Source organism: Rhodnius prolixus, unplaced genomic scaffold, assembly GCF_049639745.1.
Source record: "Rhodnius prolixus isolate KJV_2025 unplaced genomic scaffold, Rpr scaffold_15, whole genome shotgun sequence".
NCBI classification, from domain to species: Eukaryota; Metazoa; Arthropoda; class Insecta; order Hemiptera; family Reduviidae; genus Rhodnius; species Rhodnius prolixus.
The window spans coordinates 3,156,264-3,178,456 of record NW_027411605.1 but is presented as its reverse complement, the minus strand read 5'-3'; the positions used below and the strand labels follow the sequence as shown (position 1 = coordinate 3,178,456).

Here is a 22,193-nt window from a genome sequence, read left to right as displayed (position 1 = left end):
CAAGAAAAAGTTAAGAAAGACGAGCTATCAAGACCGTCACCCAATAAAACCAGGATTCAATAGAAAAACAAAGAAAAATATAAGGATAACAAGTAAGTAAAGCACGAAAAAATTAGTTTTTCAAAAAACTGGGATGTTATAGTCTCGCAAAATAGCTGAAAATAATAATAATTTAGAAAATATCAGGTGTATACATCTTGCATGACTTTATCTTATTCAGTTTAGGTAATTAAGTTTTCTTGAAAGACACAATTTGTACCAAAAGTATCATTTTCAAAAAAAAAAAAATTACATTCAAATTTAAAGTTTTGGTTACAAAGTTAATCCTTATAAATATTTATTAGATCAGAAGAACGTACATTAAACTGAAACAGTAGTTAGGAAAAATTTAGCAAGAAAAAGAATTATCTGTTGTAGCTGTCAGTAATAAATTAGAAAGTTATCTTTTTAAAGTCTGTCTTTAGAAAGACAAATGGGAGGAAGTTTTCGAATTTTATCTTATGTATACGTTCCCCCATAAATACTTTTAAATGACATTGAAACTAAGCCTAAAATTTTATACTATGTACTAACAAGCTTGGATTAAAATTAAATTGAGCTTGACATTCGTTTTTATCTTCAACAGATGTACACATTTTATTTTTGTAACTAGTGGATAAAATTTTGTTATTTCTGTGAAATTTTATTTTGGAGTATTTATAAAAGAAAAAGAAAACTGTAACATTGAAACTAAAAATATTAAAATAGGATTGATTACTCAGATCATCCAATTCAATCTGCCAAGTTTTGTTTACTTTATTAGCAACAACAAGATGGTGACTAAGTGAACAGCTCCTGACATCTAGCGGATATTGTAGTATCTAATTTAGTTAAAAAAATTCATTTAACGAACTGTCATTTGCAGACAAGTGAAATCTTGATTGATTCATTTTTTCTTTAAACGATGATTTGGACAGATTTCAGATATTTTTTCAATAATTTTTTTTTTCTTCAACTATGAATTTTTACTAAATGTTTTCTTGGCTTTAATTTGGAGATTCACATACAACAAAAAGCCGAAATCTTTCTTTAAAAAAGTAATTTTCATGATCCTGTTCACAGCATAACTTGATTAACAATAAAGAGAAAAATGTGATGAAATAATTTCATTGTTTTTTATAATTCTGTTTATAATATAAATTCCAAATAAGTTTACTGATATTATCAGCTGTTACTGTATTTGAGTTGGAATTATTGCAACCATTATTTACATTATTGTAATTCAAAATGGCTTCTTTAATAAATTATTTATTATTCAATGGCCAAAAAGTTTTTGGTCGTTTAATGGTGATTTTCTTTATTATTTGGGAAATTTATTTGTAAATATAAAAAGCTATGATTGAAGCAAGAGCTTTGACAGCTGAACCAAGTTCGACTAGCAAACGTACATAACTATAAATTTCTCCATATTAACGAGTAAATAAATCGCCAGTAAAAATCGAACCTTAAGAGGTCAGTAAATTAAGTAATGAGACTGATCTTTTTAAAATTTGTTTATTCAAAAAGATTTACAATTCTATATTGTCACCTTCAAAATAACTTCCTTCTGAAGCCACACAGCGCTGGAGACGTTTCTTCCACTCCTCATAGCAGTGCTCGAACTCCGATACTGAAATAGCCTTCAGCTGGTCTCGGTTACAGCCGTTTGAATGTTTTCCGACTGTCCCAAAATGAGTTCCCTTGAGGTGATTTTTCAACTTCGGGAAGAGAAAAAAGTCACAAGGACTCAAGTCAGGCGAAGTTAAGGAGGCTGAGGAGCCACAGGAATGTTTTTTACTGGCCAAAAACTCTGGTTTATTGAAATTGCTGTGTGACAAGGAGCAGGCGGTCAACCAACACTTTTACCGAGAGAGGTTCTTGAAAAACTTCTGAAAAAGGGTCATTCGTGTGAGACTGCCAAACATCAAGAACAATTTGGGTGTTGCATCACACGATAATGCTCCTTGTCACACAGCGATTTCAATAAACCAAAGTTTTTGGCCCTGTAAAAACATTCCTGTGGCTTCTCAGCCTCCTTATTCGCCTGACTTGAGACCTTGTGACTTTTTTCTCTTCCCGAAGTTGAAAAATCACCTCAAGGGAACTCATTTTGGGACAGTCGGAAAACATTCAAACGGCTGTAACCGAGACCAGCTGAAGGCTATTCCAGTATCGGAGTTCGAGCACTGCTATGAGGAGTGGAAGAAACGTCTCCAGCGCTGTGTGGTTTCAGAAGGAAGTTATTTTGAAGGTGACAATATAGAATTGTAATTCTTTTTGAATAAACAAATCAGTCTCATTACTTAATTTACAGACCTCGTATACCACCAACAATTCTTAGCTTTCTGAGCCTTGCCTCTAACCGCTCGGCTATCATGTAGCCTAATTTTATTATAATGTGAGCATACCCAATATATAGAAGCTGTATTACCCAGAGAGTTCATATACATTTATTAAATAAACGAACACACTACTTTTTCGATCTGTTGGGACCTCAAAACCGGTCATTTCCGGTGGAAATTCGATATCGAAAGAGAAAAAATTGAAATCGTGTACTCAAAATGTAGAATTTGAAACCGTGCTTTATTCGCCTAGATTTCAGAGTAACATCAAAAAAAGTGCAAACTCATGAATTAAAATTATGTGAAAGGGGGCTAAGGTAAATAAATAATAAGGTTACACGGTATTTATTAGACTGAAATCCGGTGAGTAAGGTTATAATAATAATAATAATAATGTATTTTTAGCGTAGTTCGCCTCTTTGATTATAAATAATTAAAGGGGGGCTGCACAAAATCCTTTCGGCATGGCTAGCTGACGTCAGAGCCAGCAAGGAATAGTAACGACATGGTCATACCCCTAGACCCCAAATGTTGCCTCTGCTCGTAAGATGTCCGACGGATTATTCTAGCATACAACTCCATTGGCGGTTCTGCTTTGAAACAACTCATTTGGTTGGTCATAATCAAAAATAGAGTGGGGAGAAAAGCTTTGGCAAAGTAAGTGTTTTACTCTGACGAATCTTAAAAACGGCTGGCATTAAACATCTGTTTCAATGATTTTTTTTGTTTTTAATTTAAAATATCAGCTGTTGTGTTTCTGTAACACTGTTAAAACCTTCCTCTTTTTATTTTCTCTAAGAAAGTTGAACTAATTCAATTTTTTAAAATCGATTATTCAAAGGTTATATACGTTTCCGGAGTCTGACAAAAAAAGAAAATGGTGTACGCTTATGTGAACACTCATTTTGCTGAAAAACGGAAAACTCGCTGGAAGCTGAATATTTATATTTTCTTTGAGTACCCGAATGCGAACTGACAACATCGAAATCGGTTCTGACAGTTTACACCAAACTTCGCGCCATCTTTTGATTCATTTTTCCATCCAACATTTTTCCGGGGAAAAGGTGGGGTTTTCAGCTTTCTTTTTGACGTCATTATGGACTCATTATTTGTTTATTAATAAAAGGAATTTTAAAAAAAATTGTGAAAGTCTAAATTTGAGCTACATGTGTGTCAATACTTGATTACACTAAATTCTACGATAAATGTGGACAGCAAGTGTAGTCTTGGCGGAAACTGTTCAAGTCTATACACCAACTAATTGGTCAACCCCTAATGATGAATGAAGAGTGGAAAACTGGACAGGATCTACAATAAATATTTGATTGGAAGTAATCAACCGATATTGTCCAGCATTGCTGATCCAATCACACAATGTTCATCGTGAAATTGCATTACATTTGTTAACCATTTATGGGCCTCACGAGTCCGGGCTCTTAAAATCTTTTCCAAGGTAAACATCGCGACCATCGACAGCCCTGAAAGTTCTTAAAAATCAAATCCTTAAAAGCCACTACCACTTTACTATTTGTGAAACTTAAGAAAGGGTTTTGGTAAGCGATTCTTTTTTTACTAATAAATGCAGCCAATTCGCTAATATTAACGTACAACGCATTTCCAAAAAAGAAGACCCCCCCTCCCAGCTCTGGATTTAATATAAGGTAAATCACATTAATCAAATTATGCAATATTTGGCAATGAACTTATTTAGTAAATAATACGAACCAGTAAACATACAATGATTGTAAATATTTATTGTAAATGGTTAGAATACATTGTTATAAATATATAACGGAACATAAAAGTGACCACTATCTAAATATAAATATTTACAAGATAGAAGGTTTTCTAGGTCGCACTTGTTTTTTACAATTTCTTGAGAAATACTGTTTTTTATAATTCACTGACAGCTGTTAGCAAAACGTTTTAACCGTTTTTGCTCAACCATTTCAAAAACTTGTAGCAAGATTAAGTCGTGTGAGAATGTACAATATTTCTCATGAATGTTGCATGATTTGTAGCTTGACCATAAAGAAAAAAAAACAAGAAAACAACGGAAATACTTATAAAATTCTTTACATGAACAAAATATAATCAAGTAATCAAGTTCAGTGACTCCTAAAATGCTGAACACAAGTGTAAGCAAGGCTTAATAAAGCTAAACTTGATTTTTGCCTTAACAAAAAAGAAATAAGAAATACGCATTTACTTTTTTGAAAAGCGCACAAATTGATAATTATATGGTAAGTAAGTCCGTAAGAAGGGAGTTAATTGCTAATCAGAATTACAGAGACTCCTTTAATTGGGTTTAACTTATTATAATGTACGATAACTCGGCAATTATATTGTCTTTTATTCATTTTCTTAATGAAAAATAAATTATGAGAACCCAATTAACATTTTAATGTGTGCACACTTAATTACAGAAAAAGTGGGGATTGTAATATGTAATTAAAAATAAGAAATAACTAAATAGAAATTCGAGATTCTTTCACGTAAGAAATTCACATTAGTTAAGTCAAGCTTAGCATTATTTTGAAGATTATTTTTATGTTCTTATGATCGCTTTCGAGGAAATATTGGGATCTTACCAAATATTAGTGTTAGAGTTTTGATATTTTTATAAAATGTACAAAATATTTGTAAAAAAAAAATACCAGTTTGTTTGTGCAAGTAGGTGGATGTATCTCAAACATATAAAGTCACAGTATGGTAAAACTTAGTAGAGGTTAAGTTATGATTGGCAAGCTGGAGGATGTCCTACCAAAATAAAATGTCGAAGATCCATTTCACGCGAATTGAATGGACAAAAAAAAAAAAGACTGGGTGTAGGATGTCCAGGTTCTAAAGAGAAACTGTATGGTTTTCAAGATTTACCTGTAATCGCAGGAGCAGAAGACTAAACCAGGACTGAATCCAGAAATCCGGAGACCCTCTTGGGAATCATGATATATTCCAAGACTGGAGAATCTACCCTGCGCTGAGGAGAACCTGAGATAAGATCTGTAGGTAGGGAAGATCTCATCTTTTCTAACTAGTACAGCTGTTGGGTGTTGATAATTTAACTGGTAATTTTGAGGTTAGATCAAACCTCGTCCTTTTTTTAGCGTAATAATCGAACGAGTGCGCGAAGTGAATCAATGCTATCATCAGTAATCGATTCACAATTATCGAAAAAATAAAATAAATGAATAGAATTTAATTGGATAATTCTACGAACAGTCAACAGATTAGTGTAATTACTCATTAATTTGGATAATGTTTGACTAATTTTAAACTTTTTAAAAGAAAAATAATTAAAGCATTTTTACATATTTTCTGAATCATTAAAATATTTACGATTAGTCCACATCAGCTATGGAACATTAGTAACATAACCTAACATTAGGATCAGCTGTTCCTGTTACATGACGATACTGTATCGAGTTTGCGTTTATTGATTCAATGTTAAAATAGTTTTAAAAATTCTACTCAATACGCTACAAAATTTTGGGTCTAGGTGCCATAAAAGGAAAGCGGCGTCATTTTCCACGTTGAAAGAAACAGGAAATATCACATTGTTGAATAGGTGTTTTTACTCTTACTGTTTTTCTTTTATTTCGCAGCCTAAAATGGCTCTTTTCTTGGGTGTTCTAGATCTGTACCTATTATTTGAAAATAAAAAGAAGGTGTTTCTAAGGCATTCTGGAGGCCTTTAAATGCTTTAAAGTTTCCAGTTCGAAGGAAGTGGATGAGCATGTACCTGTAGATTGTCTAAGAGTGTGCTCACCAAATCAATTTCCTAGTTCTAGCTGTTATTGTTGTTAATTATTAATGGTATCAGTTTGGTTATCTGCATTAAGTGAAGTCCAAGGAATCGAATACATGATTGTTCTTGCCTCTAATTGCTCAATCTGTAATGGATTGCTGTAATGGATCATTGAAATCTTATCCCAAATAATTCAAATATCCTTGATTTTATCCCTCATGGCATGAATATTTTTTCAAATTTTCCTGCATCATCAGACGTTAATTAATGAGTTTTGTGTGGAGAATTTGACTTTAATTATGTTTCCGTGTTGGTGATTCAGTGAAGCAGAGAGTTATTAAAGTGTAGTGCTGAGTTAATTTTACCACCTTTTTCGAATAATTCAAAGTTTTCATTTCCCTTGATTGAAAATCATTTATTGACCAAGCCCTAAGTTAATCTATAAAGTTCCATTGGCTACTTATCGCTAGCAAAGTACATCTACAAGCAGCGGATACAGTTTAAACGTTGAAAAGCAATAAGTTGTGTTTCCGCGTTTCGTCCACCCTCTAGCACCCCCCCCCCCGCATTGCCCTGAAAACTAATAAACATGGCCTGGCCGTTGCCAAACGATCTACCAATGCCAAACGTAGATTGTTTCTGAGTCATCACCTAAAATCTTGGCTATATTTCTGGTCTAATGATTTTACAAAGCAGAAGCAAAACTGATGTGTCATGAACTTATTTTACCATCATTAATCATGGTTTTTTTTTATATATTTTTGTGCGTATTAGTTAATGAGGGACAATTCCGTAGGGACACTCAATAGAGTGTATTGACTTCCGTTTAAAATGTGGATTTCTGTGAGGGCTTTGTTTTATGCAACAATAAAATGACTGCAAATTAAATAAGCGAATTGTTAATACCAAAATTTTGGGCTAAATAATAATACATATTCTTGACGATGCAGTTGGATTATCATTAAGAAAATAAATTCGAAGAGAAGATTTAAAAAAATAAATAAAATAAATGAACTGAACTAAACAATAATCGAAATGATTGACTACAAGGCGCTATAAAAGGAAGGTTCTTCTAATTATGTGTATGGTTATGGGAGAGAAGGTTAACGAGCCTCGTTCAAGGTCCTAAATGGGTAAAGCTAGCCTTCTTGTATTTATTTTATTTTTTATTTTTTAAACAAAACCTTGTTATCGATTGTTATTCGGTCAATCTATCCACTTTCTCTGCCATTCAATCATTGCAATTCTCTATGGTAAATACAATGTTTTCTAAATGTTTAATACAGAATACTAGTATACTTAAATATGGATAGAGGGGATTTCGTCTTGAACAGGACTAAAAAGTGCCCGACTTCTTCCAGCATTAAATAAATTCAAACTTAAAAATCCATTTCACAGGTTCCTGTTTTTTTTTAATGATTTAAGGCGCGTCAACATCTCGAGGTTATTGGGGCGCCCGGAGCTTTTTTCAGTGCACTGCCGGCCACCGGAGGCAGTGTTCTCTCGTTACAGACAACACTGTCCATCCCCGGACAGTAAGCTGAAAAGAAGCTCCTAGGAAGAGAACCATCTAAGGGTCACAGCAGCTGGATTCAAGCCCGGGACCTCCGCGTGGGAATTCAATAAGCTAACCGCATAGCTAATCCCTTCTCTCCTAAGTTCTTAAGGTTTCAAATTTTAGCAATGCTTTTATTGCGAACCTAATAATTTATTAAAATCGGGCTAAGATGTAGTGAGTTATAAGTTTTAGAGAGGGGTTTACTTATGAGGCAAACTCCCCAGCTAATGTATGGAACCACGTTGAGACCCGCAGTATGTGCGTCTACATTGAATTTCAAATCGAATGACACATCATTCATGAAAATCGGTTTTGCGAGTCGATAATTTTGAAACGATTGAAATACTTCCCCAATTTAGGCGTGAGAGCAGGATGGTACTTCAATTCTTTGTAGGGAGCTTTGTAGGGAAGGAAGGTACTTCTTCCTTCTGCTAAATTTTCACGCAGTTATTATTTAGTAATAATTTAAGAGGCGGTCTTACATAAGTGAAGAACTAAATTAGCTAGTTTACTTTAAACTAGCTGAGGCATCCCTCCAAAAAAAACAAGACACCCAAGAAAATTCATTTTAGGGCATTTCTGGGCGATGTTTTAGGGTATCCTTTCATTTAAAGGGGCAATTTCAAGGAATTGTACGCTATTAACTACCTAAGTGATGTAACTGGGGATTGGCAATGTTACATCGATATCGTGTTTGTAAAAAAATCGTTTGACGGATGAGTGAAAATCGATCGATTTTAACGAGTGATTTTGAGACAGTTTTTTTTTTTTTTTTTTTCAACATTTTCTTTTTTTATTGTACGAACGTTGTCAGAAGAAAACTAACATTTAGGAAAAATAATAAATTTGAAGAAAACTTAATGTAATGAAAAATGGATATAGTAAGCCGTGACAGCGTTTGCATCATAGTTCTTTTATTTTTAGGTAAAGATATTCATAAATAGTTTACCTGCAGATCTGCCTCGATTTGCCTCCTCTTCTTCCAGCATCCTCAACACAGCCGAATTCGCCAGGTTGCCAGGTTTTGCCAAATTGTGAAAATCGATCCTAAGAAAAAAAAAAAAAAATGCAACACAAAATATTAAAAAGAAAAATATTTTAATTTAAAAAATATAATCACTCAAACGTCATAGAGTTCGAGCTTATTTTAAAAAAAATGTAATCAAGTCAATTTTCGAAGCCAGACACGAACCTCTGTTCTGGGTAACACTCCATAACTGAATGAAAGGCAATGTACGAACTCTTACTATAAAATTAACACTTCTTGTCTCCTCTAGTGGTGGTGGGGAGGCGGAGAAGGGAGAGTCACCCCAATAACTTTATATTCACCGCGAAATTACTCACTCTAGTGAGCGAAACTAGAAGTAAAATAGCTCTTCTTACTAATATAGTCCTGTTACCGAGTTATTTCAAGAAAAAAAAAAAAAATTACAGCCCACTTAAAGAATGACAAGCAAAACTAAAACCATGATATTACCTACCAGTAACCTGAAATATAACCTCCATGTTTACTACGATTATGATATCGTATTATGATACAAACGGTACTATTTCCAATCTTTTGTGATATTAATGAGTAAAAACGTTATTTTCTTGCTGTTCATTAATTATAATTTCTTGGCGATTCATCTTTTCACTTCATCTTTTTTTCTTGGCGAATGATGGATTCATCCAAAATGAGGAAGAAAAATGATTGCCAATTACAGTCTTTTTATTTATCTTTCCAAGTTTTCGACCTTTGACATTGCAATCCGGTAATTTTAGCTAAAATGAAATATGTTTGCAAATAAGAAGAATAGTTTTAAGCTTAGCTTCTCGCAAATCGTGATAAAAGGAAGTCCAGTGTTTACTCCAGATTTGTTTGGTTTCCCAGGGCGGACAATTCCTGTTTTTTTTTTTTGCGCTAGTAAAAAGCCTTGTTTTTTAGTTGTTCTAAAAAATATTTTGGGTAAACTGTCTGTGGAGGTTCGCTAATGGTGCTGATTGAGAAGGATAAAACCACATTAAGACCTTGCAAGGAATACTTCTACCACTAACTTTATTTTAAGAAATGTAATCAATTTTAAATGTGACAGTTCCCGAAATGTGATTTGGGTTTTCGGTGCAGAATTATAAATAATATTGCCGAAGGAATTAGCTATGCGGTTAGCGTACTGGACTCCCACGCGGAGGTCCCGGGTCCTGCTGCTGACCCTTAGATTTTCTCTTCCTAGGAGCTTCTTACAGCTCACTGTCACCGGTGATGGACAGTGTTGTCTGTAACGAGAGAACACAGGTCCGGAGGCCGGCAGTGCACTTATAAAAGCTCCGAGCGCCAATAACCTTTGATGTTGACGCGCCTTAAATCATTAAAATAATAACATTGCCAGCAATAGGATTAGCTTAATCCAGATTAATGGGAATCCAGTTTGCCCTTAGATTTTTATCTTCCTTGGAACCTATTATAAGTCAGTGCCTGGTAATGGAGGACATCATTATTCGAAGGCTCCAAACGCGAATTACCTCAAATTTTGTTAAGCCTTAAGATTTAAAGAAATGGATTCTCCCATATTACAAATCTCGAGATGTCAACTAATAGAAACATTTAAAAAAATTACCCTCAAAGAGTTTAAAACCAATTTTCCCAGTAATGTTATTCAAATAAAAAACTGTGGATCTAAGTACGAAGTTTCGAGATTATCATAGGCTGTATTTTCGAAGAAAATTAAAACCAACAAAAAGAGGAAAATCCATATTCAGTTAAATTGTACCTATGGTTCTGGAATTTCCCGCAAGTTTGGAACTTTATCAAAACATTTTATCCCTTTAAAATAAAAACATAGAACTGTACATCTTACTGAAAAGGTGCCGTAATAAGAGAATTCCCAAGCTCTTTCGTAACAGTCCTCTTATTCAAATCGTAGAAAAATTACTCAAATTAACGTTTAAAAATCAACAAATGCTAATGCAATTAGGGTTAGCTCTGTATACAAAATTTTTGAGGCCATCCAAGAGAGAAATTAGCATCTGATTCGAACCTCCAATATCTAGAATTAAGAACCGTACATTACACCCAAATAGAACTTTAGAGAAAAGTCTACCCACCCACCACCAAAGAAAATCGCTGAAGCCATTTTTGAGAAAATAGAGGCGGGTAATGTGAATAAATCGATTATAAAGTGGGACTTCCGGTAAGGGGATTTAGATCGCTACGTTGCCGCGTCACATTTCCGGTCCATTTTTGGGACTCGAGGACCTCCTGTGAAAAGTCAAAATCGAAAAGACGTGTTCGCTGAGTTTTCCTGAACTAGTAATTATATATTTACATGTATGTTGCACCATACACAGTAACTAGATAAAACTGTATAAAACTATCTAGTGAACAGGCTGGCACTTAGTGGGGACCAGCGGGAAAATTAAATGTTAAAAGTTATTTGAACTGGAGCCAGTAAATTTAATTGGCTAGTGGTCCTAGTTTTTACAAAAGTTTTTCACACTTACATTGAGACATGTAAAAAAACTACGAAAGAACTCTTTTTAAAATTTCTCTTACCCTTCTAAGTGAGTAAGTATTGTAATCGTGCAGATTTTAAGAATTTCCCTGAAAATAACCCCTTTTAAAGGGAGGGAGGCCCCCGAGTTCGGAAAAGTGAGTTTTCACAAATTGATTTCGCCCACCCCCCTCATCCCTCTTTTTAGTTTGTGTAGCCACCGTGACTCAAGAACAAAATATCGCGAAAAGTTCCAATTCAATATTTATTTCACGTTCCAACAGGAAGGTCTAGGTCGCAATCAGAAAACCGGGAAATATCACTTTATTACCATAAAAGATTTTCAGTTTCCCACATTAAATTTTAATTTACATACCCAGATAACTTGTATTAGAAACAGTTTCCCATAGAAATTCGATTAAGAGCATTTCCAGGAGAGGAAATTGGTTAGGTCTTCCTCTAACGTGCCATTGCTGTTCATTGCACCGGCTTACCACTAGTATAATATTAACAAGAATCAAATGTGCCACTGAATTTCCAAATTTGATGAAAATCAGCTGTCTGTAAGGGCCACTTTTCCACTTTTCGTATCAGTTTCCACGAATGATATTTAAATTTAGAGAAGTGCAGTCAGTATTATTTTTATTTAAAAAAAAAGTACTTTTTCTAAACCAGTAAAAAGGAAAAGCAGAGCCCGGTGAAAGAAAAATTACTTAAACCAAAGAGCAATAAGTAAGAGGTCGAGTGTTTGTTTACATTAAGTGGGGTTGGCCAGCCTGCTAAGAATACACGCAGTGTTTACATTGTGCTAAAGTGAGGTTTCACAGGTTATATTTGAAGTTGGCCCCATCTACATTCCTTTCGCTTGTACCTTTTAACTTATCGCCAGTAAATTTCTACCTGATTGATTATTGTTTTCACTTACTAGCTAAGGGAAGCATTGGAATCCTTATCAGATTTACGATATTGAATTTTCACTTTCAAAAAAAACACTACGGACACGGCAAGGGTAAAAACATTTTTAATTATTTTTAGTCAAATTAACAATTTTACCAGCCAAGACACAATTTATCCGCTTTACAAGTTTTTATAGCCTATAGCAAAGTTTTCAACTTACCCAACAGCTCCGTTGGCTAGAATTTGTTTCTGTTTTTCTAAAGCATCAGCCACGTTTTCAGGAGAGTACAATTTGATTGGTGAATTGAACTGCTTGTTTACCAGGTTCGGTCGGAATGCCATCCTCGAACCTCCAACCTGAAAATTAATTTTTTTAAAGAATAAATAAAGTTGAATAAATAGGATAAAAAGGAGATTGTTTTGCGGGAAGTGGTCCATGAGGAACAGGGATTTGTTGTCTCGTGACACTCAGCTCCCTTTTCTGCACACGGATTCCTTAATTTGGAGGAGCCCGTCATCAGGACATTTGATGGAAGTGGTAGCGTGATTTGCTCTAGTGAGTGGTTATCCCTATTTTCAGATTCTCTGCCTTTACCTTAGGACTTCCCTTTTTGAAACCTGGGTACCTAGATTAGATTAGATTAGCCTCAAGGCCTACGCCAGTGCGACCCCTTTGGATCTATTGTGGCTCCCTCCACTCTAAAGCTCGTGCTCCAAACCCGTCCTTTTAATCAGACTCCTAATTCTAGAGAGCGGCTCTTGGGTAAAGCTCTCAGGCCTTGGTTTTTCCTCCCCCGAGAAGTAAACATCCTTACCTAGAACAAACCCCTCACACTGACACAACACGTGCAGTGCCGTTTCCTTCTCTTCCTGACAGAACCTACAGAGGCTATCATCTGCCAGGCCCATGCGATGCATGTGTTTTCTGAGCCTGCAGTGGCCAGTTAATAGGCCTACAATCATCCTTATAGCCCCACACGGCCTTGAAGGATTTATTCTGCAGTCAGCCTCGGCCAATAGCCTTTAATAAACTCCTTTGCCTGTCTCTGCCCAGTGGTGGCAAGCCACCACTCCTGAGACCTACCTGGGTACCAAGGTGTCATTGGAGAAATTTCTAACAGCTGTTTACATTGGTCTATTTAGTTTCACCGAATGCCGCATTACTCTAGGCTAGAGGTCGACAAAGTGGTCTATATAGACCCCCCCAAGGGGTCTATTAAACAAAAGTAGGGGTCAATCTGAGCTAGGGGGTCGAAGGAAAAACAATTTCGAACCCAATATAGCGGAACCTTGCAAAGAAACACCAGGCACACCCATCTCATTAATTAAGAAGCAATACTGTAGTTACTTTACTTATTATTTAATGAATATTAAATGTATTTAAATTTCAACATTAAGATATTTTTCATAAAACTGTTTGTTACACAATGTAAAATTACTTTAATAAATGTTTAAAATCATAAAATAATTGTACAAACACAGTACCTAATAGTTTTATTTTAATTAACTGAAAATTACTTTTATGGGAGGGTCGATGGAGATTTTTGAAAAATTATATAGGGGGTCCATGATCAAAAAAAGTTTGGCGAGCCCTGCTCTAGGGAATATTTGCTTTCAAAAAAAAGACCGTATTTCTATAAGATCTTTTATTTTATTTGAAGTAAGTAAATTTAAATTATTTAATAGTTTCAAAGTAACTAAATAAATTTTAAATATTAAAACTTATATTTTGGTACTATAAAAAAACACAATTAATGTAAGATTTGCGTCAGATTTGGCAGACCATCTTGCTCAGCGGCGTACATCAAGGTACCGCCCTCTTCATGAACTCGCACACACGAGCGTGGCCATTTAAATAAAACAGTAATTTTTTATAAAAATCTAAATCTATGTTTCTCTTTTATTCTATTATTAAAACGAATAACATTTCAAGGTGAAGCGAGTATTTAAGTGTACTATTTTCTTTTTGTAAATATTAGTGGATTATTCATCGTTGAAGCTTTTAAATAATAACTCTTCTTAGAATAGAATTTTCTTTAGTTAGTCCAAATGAAATGGAAAAGGTTGGGTATAGTTTTTGATCATCCAAGAGCCGCTCTTGGTCACAAGAGCCGCTCTTGGTCACAAGAGCGCCGTTACCTCTTTTCTTGATCAAAGCTACACCCTGCTATCTGCTGCTAGCTAGGCCTTGTGTTCCCTCAAATGACCATGGCTCCTCAGCATGGTCTTCGCTCATCCAAAGCTATTCAGCCTATTCATCCGAATAAATAAGACCTTCTGCTACCACTTCTCGTCAATGATTTCTGAACAGTCCTACACTTTTTTTTTATAGCCTTTATAGATTCAGAGATAAATTTACAAACCAAAGTATGTTATGATATTTAAAGTAAAGTAAAGTAATCGCCTATTTTTTCAGGCGGGCTTTACGTCCATCTACCAATTAGCTGTCGTGGATGGAGGCGACTAGCAAACATACTTTACTATAAATTTCTTTTATTAACCATTAAATAAAATCCAAGGCCTACAGACCGGGAATCGAACCCACTAAACCAACAATACATCTTAACATTGCGGGTCTCGTCTCTTAACCGCTCGGCTACCGTGGCGCCTATTATGATATTCATTACCACCAATAGCTTAGTTTCACAATAAACAAAACCAACTTATACCAGGTTTTTTTTTTTGTTTATTGTGATAGTATTCTCAAATTTTATCTCATGAATATGGTAGCATTATTTTACGAATTCTAAAAACTGTAGTTACCTAAAATTTGCCAAGTTGTGCAATTAAAATGAGCTCATACGTTTACATGATATATCGGCAGAGAATGTATAACAGTTCCGTTAGTAAAATGGGAGTTGGTCCAATAAATATATATAAAAAATATTGTTAAACCAAAGAGAAAAAATATCGTTATTAATTATTTAAAATATTCAAAATGGATGTAGAGAAATAATGAGCTTGAGTGTCTGTCAGCTGATGTTAAATGAGAATAGAATAGCAATAAATATCGACAGTTCGCAATAAATCGAATTACTTATTGAAACGGCTGATAGACTGCGTGATTACTGCATTAACGCAAAAAATTAAAATAACGGCTTCATCAGAAACACCGTAACCTTGTTCTCACCTATTGTTTTCTGAAAATATTTTACACGTCCATTTAGATAATTGCAATGTCAAAATTAGGATGTTCAACTTGTCTTAATGGCCTTTAAAAATAGCCTGGAAGCTGCAATTGTTCAGGTTATAACCTGAACGGAGCTTGTTGATTAATTTTAGCCACAAATTAATACCTGGTTGATTATTTTAGTCTAGAGTCTCGAAATCTAAAAAAACAACTAAATCGTACTGGAAATTTAAAACCTCACTCTCGTCTGGCGTCAGAATTTGGAAGTAGTGGTACACCGACTTATGATTAAGAGGTGAGGTGTTCAGGCACCAAAAAGTGGGTCTCCTGATCTATCGCTTCTCTTCTCTTCCTGGGCTTCCCTGAAAAGCTTTTTTCAAGGAAAGCTACACGCTAGTTGAAGCGAGATATATTCTCCTAGGGGGCAGTAGGGATGTCTGATTAGAATGGTTATTCCTTCTTTCTGCAACCCTGGGAATTCTCTGCAGAGCTTGGGCAATTAATTGGATTGGAGGGATGTATGCCTTTCCTAGAACACTCCAATGCCTTAACTTCAGGTGTCATCTTTAGCCTATCTGAAGGGGACGTTGCAGGAAATGGGGAGTCGGAACGAGGAACAGAATTTAAAGGCGCTTTCATTTCATTTCCTTTCAAACATTCCGTGAATTGATTCATTGTGTTGACTTAATTAATGAACATCCCAGTTCAAAATTAATCCTTTCTAAATGGCTTCCCTTCAAGACAAGTTTAGAGAGCTCAAAACATTGAAAGAAATCTTCTGGAGTTAATCTAAAAGATAGATTCTAAAGAGAATGGCACAAAAATTTGGTAAGTGGTGAGTTTTAAAGAAATGTGGTTTGACGTCAACATATACAATCTTATGTTGTGACTCAGTGGAGTATTCTAGAAGGAGGCCCCATCCCGAACTCCGCCATCTCCCTTCTTTTACAAACACAATTATTTTTAGATATTTTGGCACCAGACTTGCCTTCACGGTTTTTTTACTCCTATCGTTACCAACATACATAAAGTCTGCCTAGATCGGCAATACTATCTTCTTTTTCATAAAAAAAATAGTTTCCTTAAGTTTTATATCTTTTCTTTTTTTTTGTAGCTTGCTAAAAGTACTAACCTTTAAACCCTGTATAAAAAAAACTAAAGAATGATGTTATAACCTCTCTCTTTTGATTAACCTAAACAAATTTTTGTTTTATATAAACAGATGTGTCTAATTTTAAGTATTACTAACAATACTTTATTGTGCTTTATAAACTCTCCTCAAGTCCAAGGATAATAAAATTCTAAAATAAACTACGAACAAATAGTCTACTAAATTTAGCCTGCTCATCAAAATGAAAGTGTAGCCATAGAGGATTCGATCATAAATAAAAGTCTGGTGAGTGACACTCTTATATTCTTTTCTTACTTCAAATACCGGAAGACAAAGTTAAAAAAAAAAAACGAAAATCAGTAGTGTAATTGGCATTAGAAATTGTAACCGTGCATTATTTTAATGTGGCAGATTAGAGGGTTACATTTCCCTTAGAATCTTTTCTAGAAGTGTGTGAATGAGGAATAACTTTAAAATAGTAATAAGGGCTGCCAAATAATGTGGACCAATTGGAGACTTGGTTGTTCCATCTACTGATGACGCAGGGATTAGGGTATTAATCAGGGTCAAGATTGTTGAAGAAATGGCTCAATCCCTTGCCGATTTGTCAAATTGAGGTGGAAAAACTTCATTGGCGTTCTCAACATTTTGAATTCCTGTCTTCCTGTATGGCCTACTTAAGTCGAGTTGGAATTCATTGCCAATAGAGTAGGCATAAATGGGATCGAAAATGTGCTAAGGATGGCGCTTTTAATGAAATACAAATGTTTAGAATAATTTATTGACATTTTTTACTTCTAGTTTTTTAGAATTTGAACTCTTGTAAATTTGGGCATAGGTTTTGAAAAAAGAGATTTTTATATCTTTTGTTTAATGTACACGTTCTACTTTTTAAAGATTCGAACCTTACGAGCTCATCAAAGCAACAGTACGTCTATTAAAGAGCAAATAGCTCCAAATAAAAACAACATCCATACAACATCATTGAAACCACTTCGGGATAATTTAGCTGCAATAATGAAAGTATTCAAACAAATATCTGATACTCGCCATTACATGAAGGAACTACGAACAGCTTAACCAACAGGACATCGTCTATCCCTCATAAAAAAAAGTACACAGGTATGTATTTAAATGCCCTGAACATAAAGGTATCTCAGAAACAGCCTAGCAATTGCAACATCGCAAGCACACTAATCAAAGAATATAACTACAGAATCAAAGATAGGGTCACACACTACAAATCAATTAATGTAATATACAAGATTAGCTGCAACGACTGCATAGACGCTTATATTGGACCAACATTGCAACATTTGGAGAATGAACACTACGAAAGGAGGACAACGTAACTTAAAAGACCATCAATTCCACGCCACAAAGTTCAACATTCGACACTGGCAACCCATAGGATAGTTGATAAATGATGCCGTAGAGTCAAAGGATTCTGGCTTCAATTAAATACTGAACAGTGATTAGTTTACTTCGACCAAAACAATAACCACATAACTCAAACCCAATCAAGAAGGTTGTAAGATAGTCGCCGCTGATGTGTACTTTGTATAATGCTTAAGGACACACGATTTGTTTGATAGTTATTAAAACTGTCCGGTAGGACAGTTGTATAAGGGTTGATAGTCAAAAAGTGCACGAAAAAGCGTAACGATGGAAAACACCCAACTTTGACAATTTTTTTTCTCTTTTTCTATAAAAGATAAAATTCCCAAATTTTTTTTTTTTTTGCAATAGCGCAGATAAAAAAAATTTTGAGAAAAAGTTAGGGGTCAAAAACAGAATTTTGAGATATAAACATCTTTTCCAGTACGATACTGAAAAATAAAGAAAGAAACGTATTAAACGGACCAATCATATGTTTTAAAAACCCTACGAGTATATTTGAAAACCCAAAAGAATTAAATAACACCAGTCATTAAAAAAAATTACACGTTTTTATTTTAACTTTAGCGGTTCTTTGACCGAGACAAAACTAAAATAGAATCGATATTGAATTTGATTTAAGGTTTTTGCCCCCTCCCACAGAGTTGGAGAAGCAGCCTTTACATCTAAAGGCCGCCAAAAAAACAGGTGTTTACGATTCTATGCGTGTCTAAAATTAGTTCAGTATTATTAAATTATAGAAAAAGAAATATTCTATCTTCATGATTCAATAGAATAAGATATAAATGTAGGCAGCGCTATCTTTAGTTTTGCCCACAGCTATTAGAATTAAAATATTTCTATTCAATATATTTAGTAACAGCTGATACTCATAGAACATTGACTTCACGCAGCAGGTCTGCTACTCAACATTCTTCATGTTGGTCTATTATCTTCAAAAAAAAAAAAAAATGCAGTGGCGCAGTTTAGCGCAAGGTCGTGGGAGAGAGAGAGACTCGAAGTTTAAAAGCATGATTGCAACATTACAGAATCATAGTTTTACTTTCTCTCACTAGCAACTAGCTTCAACTAGTCGAATGGTGTTTATATCTAATGTTCTAGGTACAGGTCTCCGGAGTTTGTAAAACAGCTCAAGACGTGATTGATTGTATGTGCGAACAAAAATTATTTCTCATAAACGAAAATGTCCAGCCAGCTCAAAACTATATTTTAATTGTTTTTTAGTAAGGCGCCACGGTAGCCGAGCGGTTAGAGGCGAGACCTGCAAAGCTAATATGTATTGTGGTACTGGGTTCGATTCCCCAGTCTTAGGCCTTGGATTTTATTTAATGGTTAATATCATAAATTTTCAGTAAAGTATGTTTGCTAGTCGCCTCCGTCCACGACACCTTATTGGTAGTTGGACCTTCAGCCCCGCCTGAAAAAATAGGCGATTACTTTACTTTATTTTTTAGTAAGCGGAGTGTCCTTGCACTGCGTCCAAATAGAATTGTTATGTCCTCAAAGGGCCCAGTTGAGACTTACCCAAAAGCAAATATATCCATTTCATGAAATCACTTAGCCAAGTTCTGGGAGAGCAGGGATCACCGGCTTTTTGAGAGATAACAAATCCCACGGTGCTATACACCATTACCCTCTTACCACCGTCTCCAAACATTCTCAGCAAGACTTGGATGAATTCTATGGAGAGTATATCCCCGCCAATAAGTAATTCAGTAATTCCGCGACTCTTCTAGGGGAAGGAGCAAGGAATTTGCAGTTAAGGAAATGCATTCCCTAATGTTCACTTCCTCCACACAACGCTCCTCTAATGTCCTGAAGATGACTCGCACAGATTAAGTAAACCCGGCTTTCTGCAGGAAGGTTCAAGGAAGAATAGGAGCAGCCAATATGAGGGATAACCACTTCCTGGAAGACAACTTCAATTTACTTTTGAATTTGATTATGGCACTGCGACTTGTTAGTTGTATATCTAGTCATCTAAACACATTTACAGACAGGCCAATAGATACAGTAGGAGAGATCTAATGCTAAAAAAACACATCCTCGAGTTCAATAGGACCTCAACGCAAGGATATCCTGCGAAAATTTGACACGATAACAATAACTAGTAGTAGATAAAGTAAAAAATCGTCAAAGCGTTGCCGGGAAAATTGCAGAAAACTCAGAAACGTGCGGAAAAAAATCACACTTCAGGTTAACAGTTCTTTACTGGTTAGAGATAGCTTTGCAATCTTGTCATGTAAGGAAGAGCTTTTACACACACGTTTTAGAGACTCCTGGGGAGTAAAAAGGGAATTTTTCAAGTGGCTGAGTATGTGTGTTGGGATCTAAGAAGGAAAATCATTGAAAGAATTTAATTTTATTATTTTTTTCAAAAATAACTCCCTTTAAACTACGTTCAGTCGAGTCGTTTATGCAGATCCGTAAGTTTTATTACTAACATTTTCCACAAAAAAATTACCATTCTGGATCTTGTTTTTAAAGGGGTTAGTTGGCGTCGCCAGTAAAGTGCATTTTAGTGAACTGTTTTGATTCCTACCTAATATTAAATAAACGATGATTAAATATGTTTTTAAAATTTCTCTGAACTGAAGAGATTTTTCTCAATTTTTTTTTGAGATTGTAAGAAAATTTGGTTAACTATAAATTTTAATAATTTTTGAGGATAATTCTGAAGAAAGATGAGGATAGATTTCCCTCTAAAGTCTGTTCAGTGTAACATACGACTTAGAAACTGTAAGATGTTTAAGAATTTACGGAGTTAAAGAGGAACTGTGAGATTAGAACCCAGAGAAAGTCGTGCCATTATTCACGCTATATTTCATATTTATTTTGAGGAAAAAACATGATTTATGGTGTAAACCCAACACAATCCATGTGTAAGTGAAGAAATAGAGTGATAAAAATAGATTCATAAACTATTCAACAATTATCCTCTTTATTATCTTAAAGGCGGTTCTCAAAGATGGCATATTAAGAAAACGGTTCACCACTCTAAATGGCAGTTACGTGTTAGAATGCAAGTATTTGAAGCTTATTGCTCTGGAGAAACGGAAAAGGAAAGTTTATTTAAACACATTTAGTCAACAAATAGAAAAAAGCAAAAGAAAGAACAATGTTTACAGAAATTGTTTTTTTTTTTTAAATATTTAGTTATGAAAAATTAATCCACTTACGATAATTGCGTTGAGAGGGGCAAACAATAAATGTATAAATCTAATTTTCTAGGTGAGGTTATATCGCATTGAAATCTTCGCAAGAAATGCAAGCTTGTTTTTTTTTTGGTGGCCGAGTTTTAGATTTGATTGGAGAGGGGCGCCTGGCCAGTGTTGGAACAACTGCGGGGGTGTATTCTCTCATCTGTTGTTCCCCTCCCCACCTACACTCTTGATCGTGCCTAGTCGCTTGCAACACTTTTATTTAGTGGGAGGAAACCGCGCATAATTGCAACATATTTGAATTAATGAAATTCCAGAAATTGCATAAAATAGTGCAACTGAAAAAAAAAAAAAAATGCACACTTTCTTAACATGGTTATCGTAATTAATTGCGAATTTTTATTGAAAAATCTGTATTATCTGGTTGACTTAAATATTGTAAATGTTTGGTAAATAATAAAATGATGCCGTCGGAAAAAGCGTGCTCCCGTTAAATCCAAATTTCCTGAGAAAAAGTTTCAATCCTGATTGATAATTTGACGACTGTTATATCCAAATTCAAATGAAATCCCTTGTTTAAGTCTAGAAAAATTGCAGAAAACTAATTGAATGAATTGTAGCAACAGACATGTGTTGTCATGTAAATTAACATGCAGTATCAGAAATATGGCATTTTCAGAAAAGTTTAACTGAGAAACTCCAGTAGAATCTTTCCCTAAATGAAGTTTCCCTGATGAAATCTTTTAAGTATCACATATACTATGTGGTTCAAAAGAAAATCTTATCCATTTTTGACAGGGGGATTGTATTTGATTATTGTCTGTCATAATCCTGTAATGGGATGCGCCCAATTTTTCGTACGTAGAGGGCCTCAAAAATATCGAGAATCTGATACAAAAAATAAAAAAGTACTTAGAGAAAAACAGTAATGTTATTTACTTTCTTTTATTTTTTACTCAAGCAAAAACAAAGGAAAAAATAGTTTGTATTTGTAACATGCTTTGTATTCCATTTTTGACATTCTTTAATATTTCGTGGAGAATTGTATTTTCGAAATTTGAGTTTTTATTTTAAACCAAACGAGTAAGAAAGGAATGCTTTAGCGCTTAGTATGTGACCAGAATTTTCTAGTAAATTGGTTGGAATTTCCTGAAAATTTATTTTATTCGGTTTGTCTGGGAAGGGAATAGTTTATAGAACGATTGAATGGGATTCACATCCAGGTGAGCTGCCTAAAATTTTCTCTTCCTAAGAGCTTCTATATCTCACATCCCAAAAGCAGGCAATGCTCTGGAAAGATCTGGACACCACCAAAGAAAGAAGTTTTTCTGGAATGAACAGCTCATACATCAGTTGATAT

The 22,193-nt window shown here is 34.7% G+C and overlaps 1 protein-coding gene across 2 annotated transcripts in view; it reads right to left on the bottom strand.

Annotated features, from left to right (window-relative positions):
- Nucleotides 1-21,007, bottom strand: part of LOC141454927 (uncharacterized) — a 34,421-nt gene extending 13,414 nt beyond the window's left edge. Inside the window, exons 1-3 of one of the 2 annotated variants that reach the window (XM_074129635.1) lie at nucleotides 20,852-21,007; nucleotides 12,254-12,390; nucleotides 8,616-8,713 (exon numbers count right to left, since the gene is read on the bottom strand). In XM_074129635.1, coding sequence (XP_073985736.1) covers nucleotides 8,616-8,713; nucleotides 12,254-12,375 — 220 coding nt within the window. In that variant the 5' untranslated portion in view covers nucleotides 12,376-12,390; nucleotides 20,852-21,007. Of the gene's footprint in view, nucleotides 1-8,615; nucleotides 8,714-8,858; nucleotides 8,980-12,253; nucleotides 12,391-20,851 lie in introns of those variants that run through there. The other variant, XM_074129636.1, reaches the window with a different exon arrangement.
- Nucleotides 21,008-22,193: the final 1,186 nt, after the last annotated feature.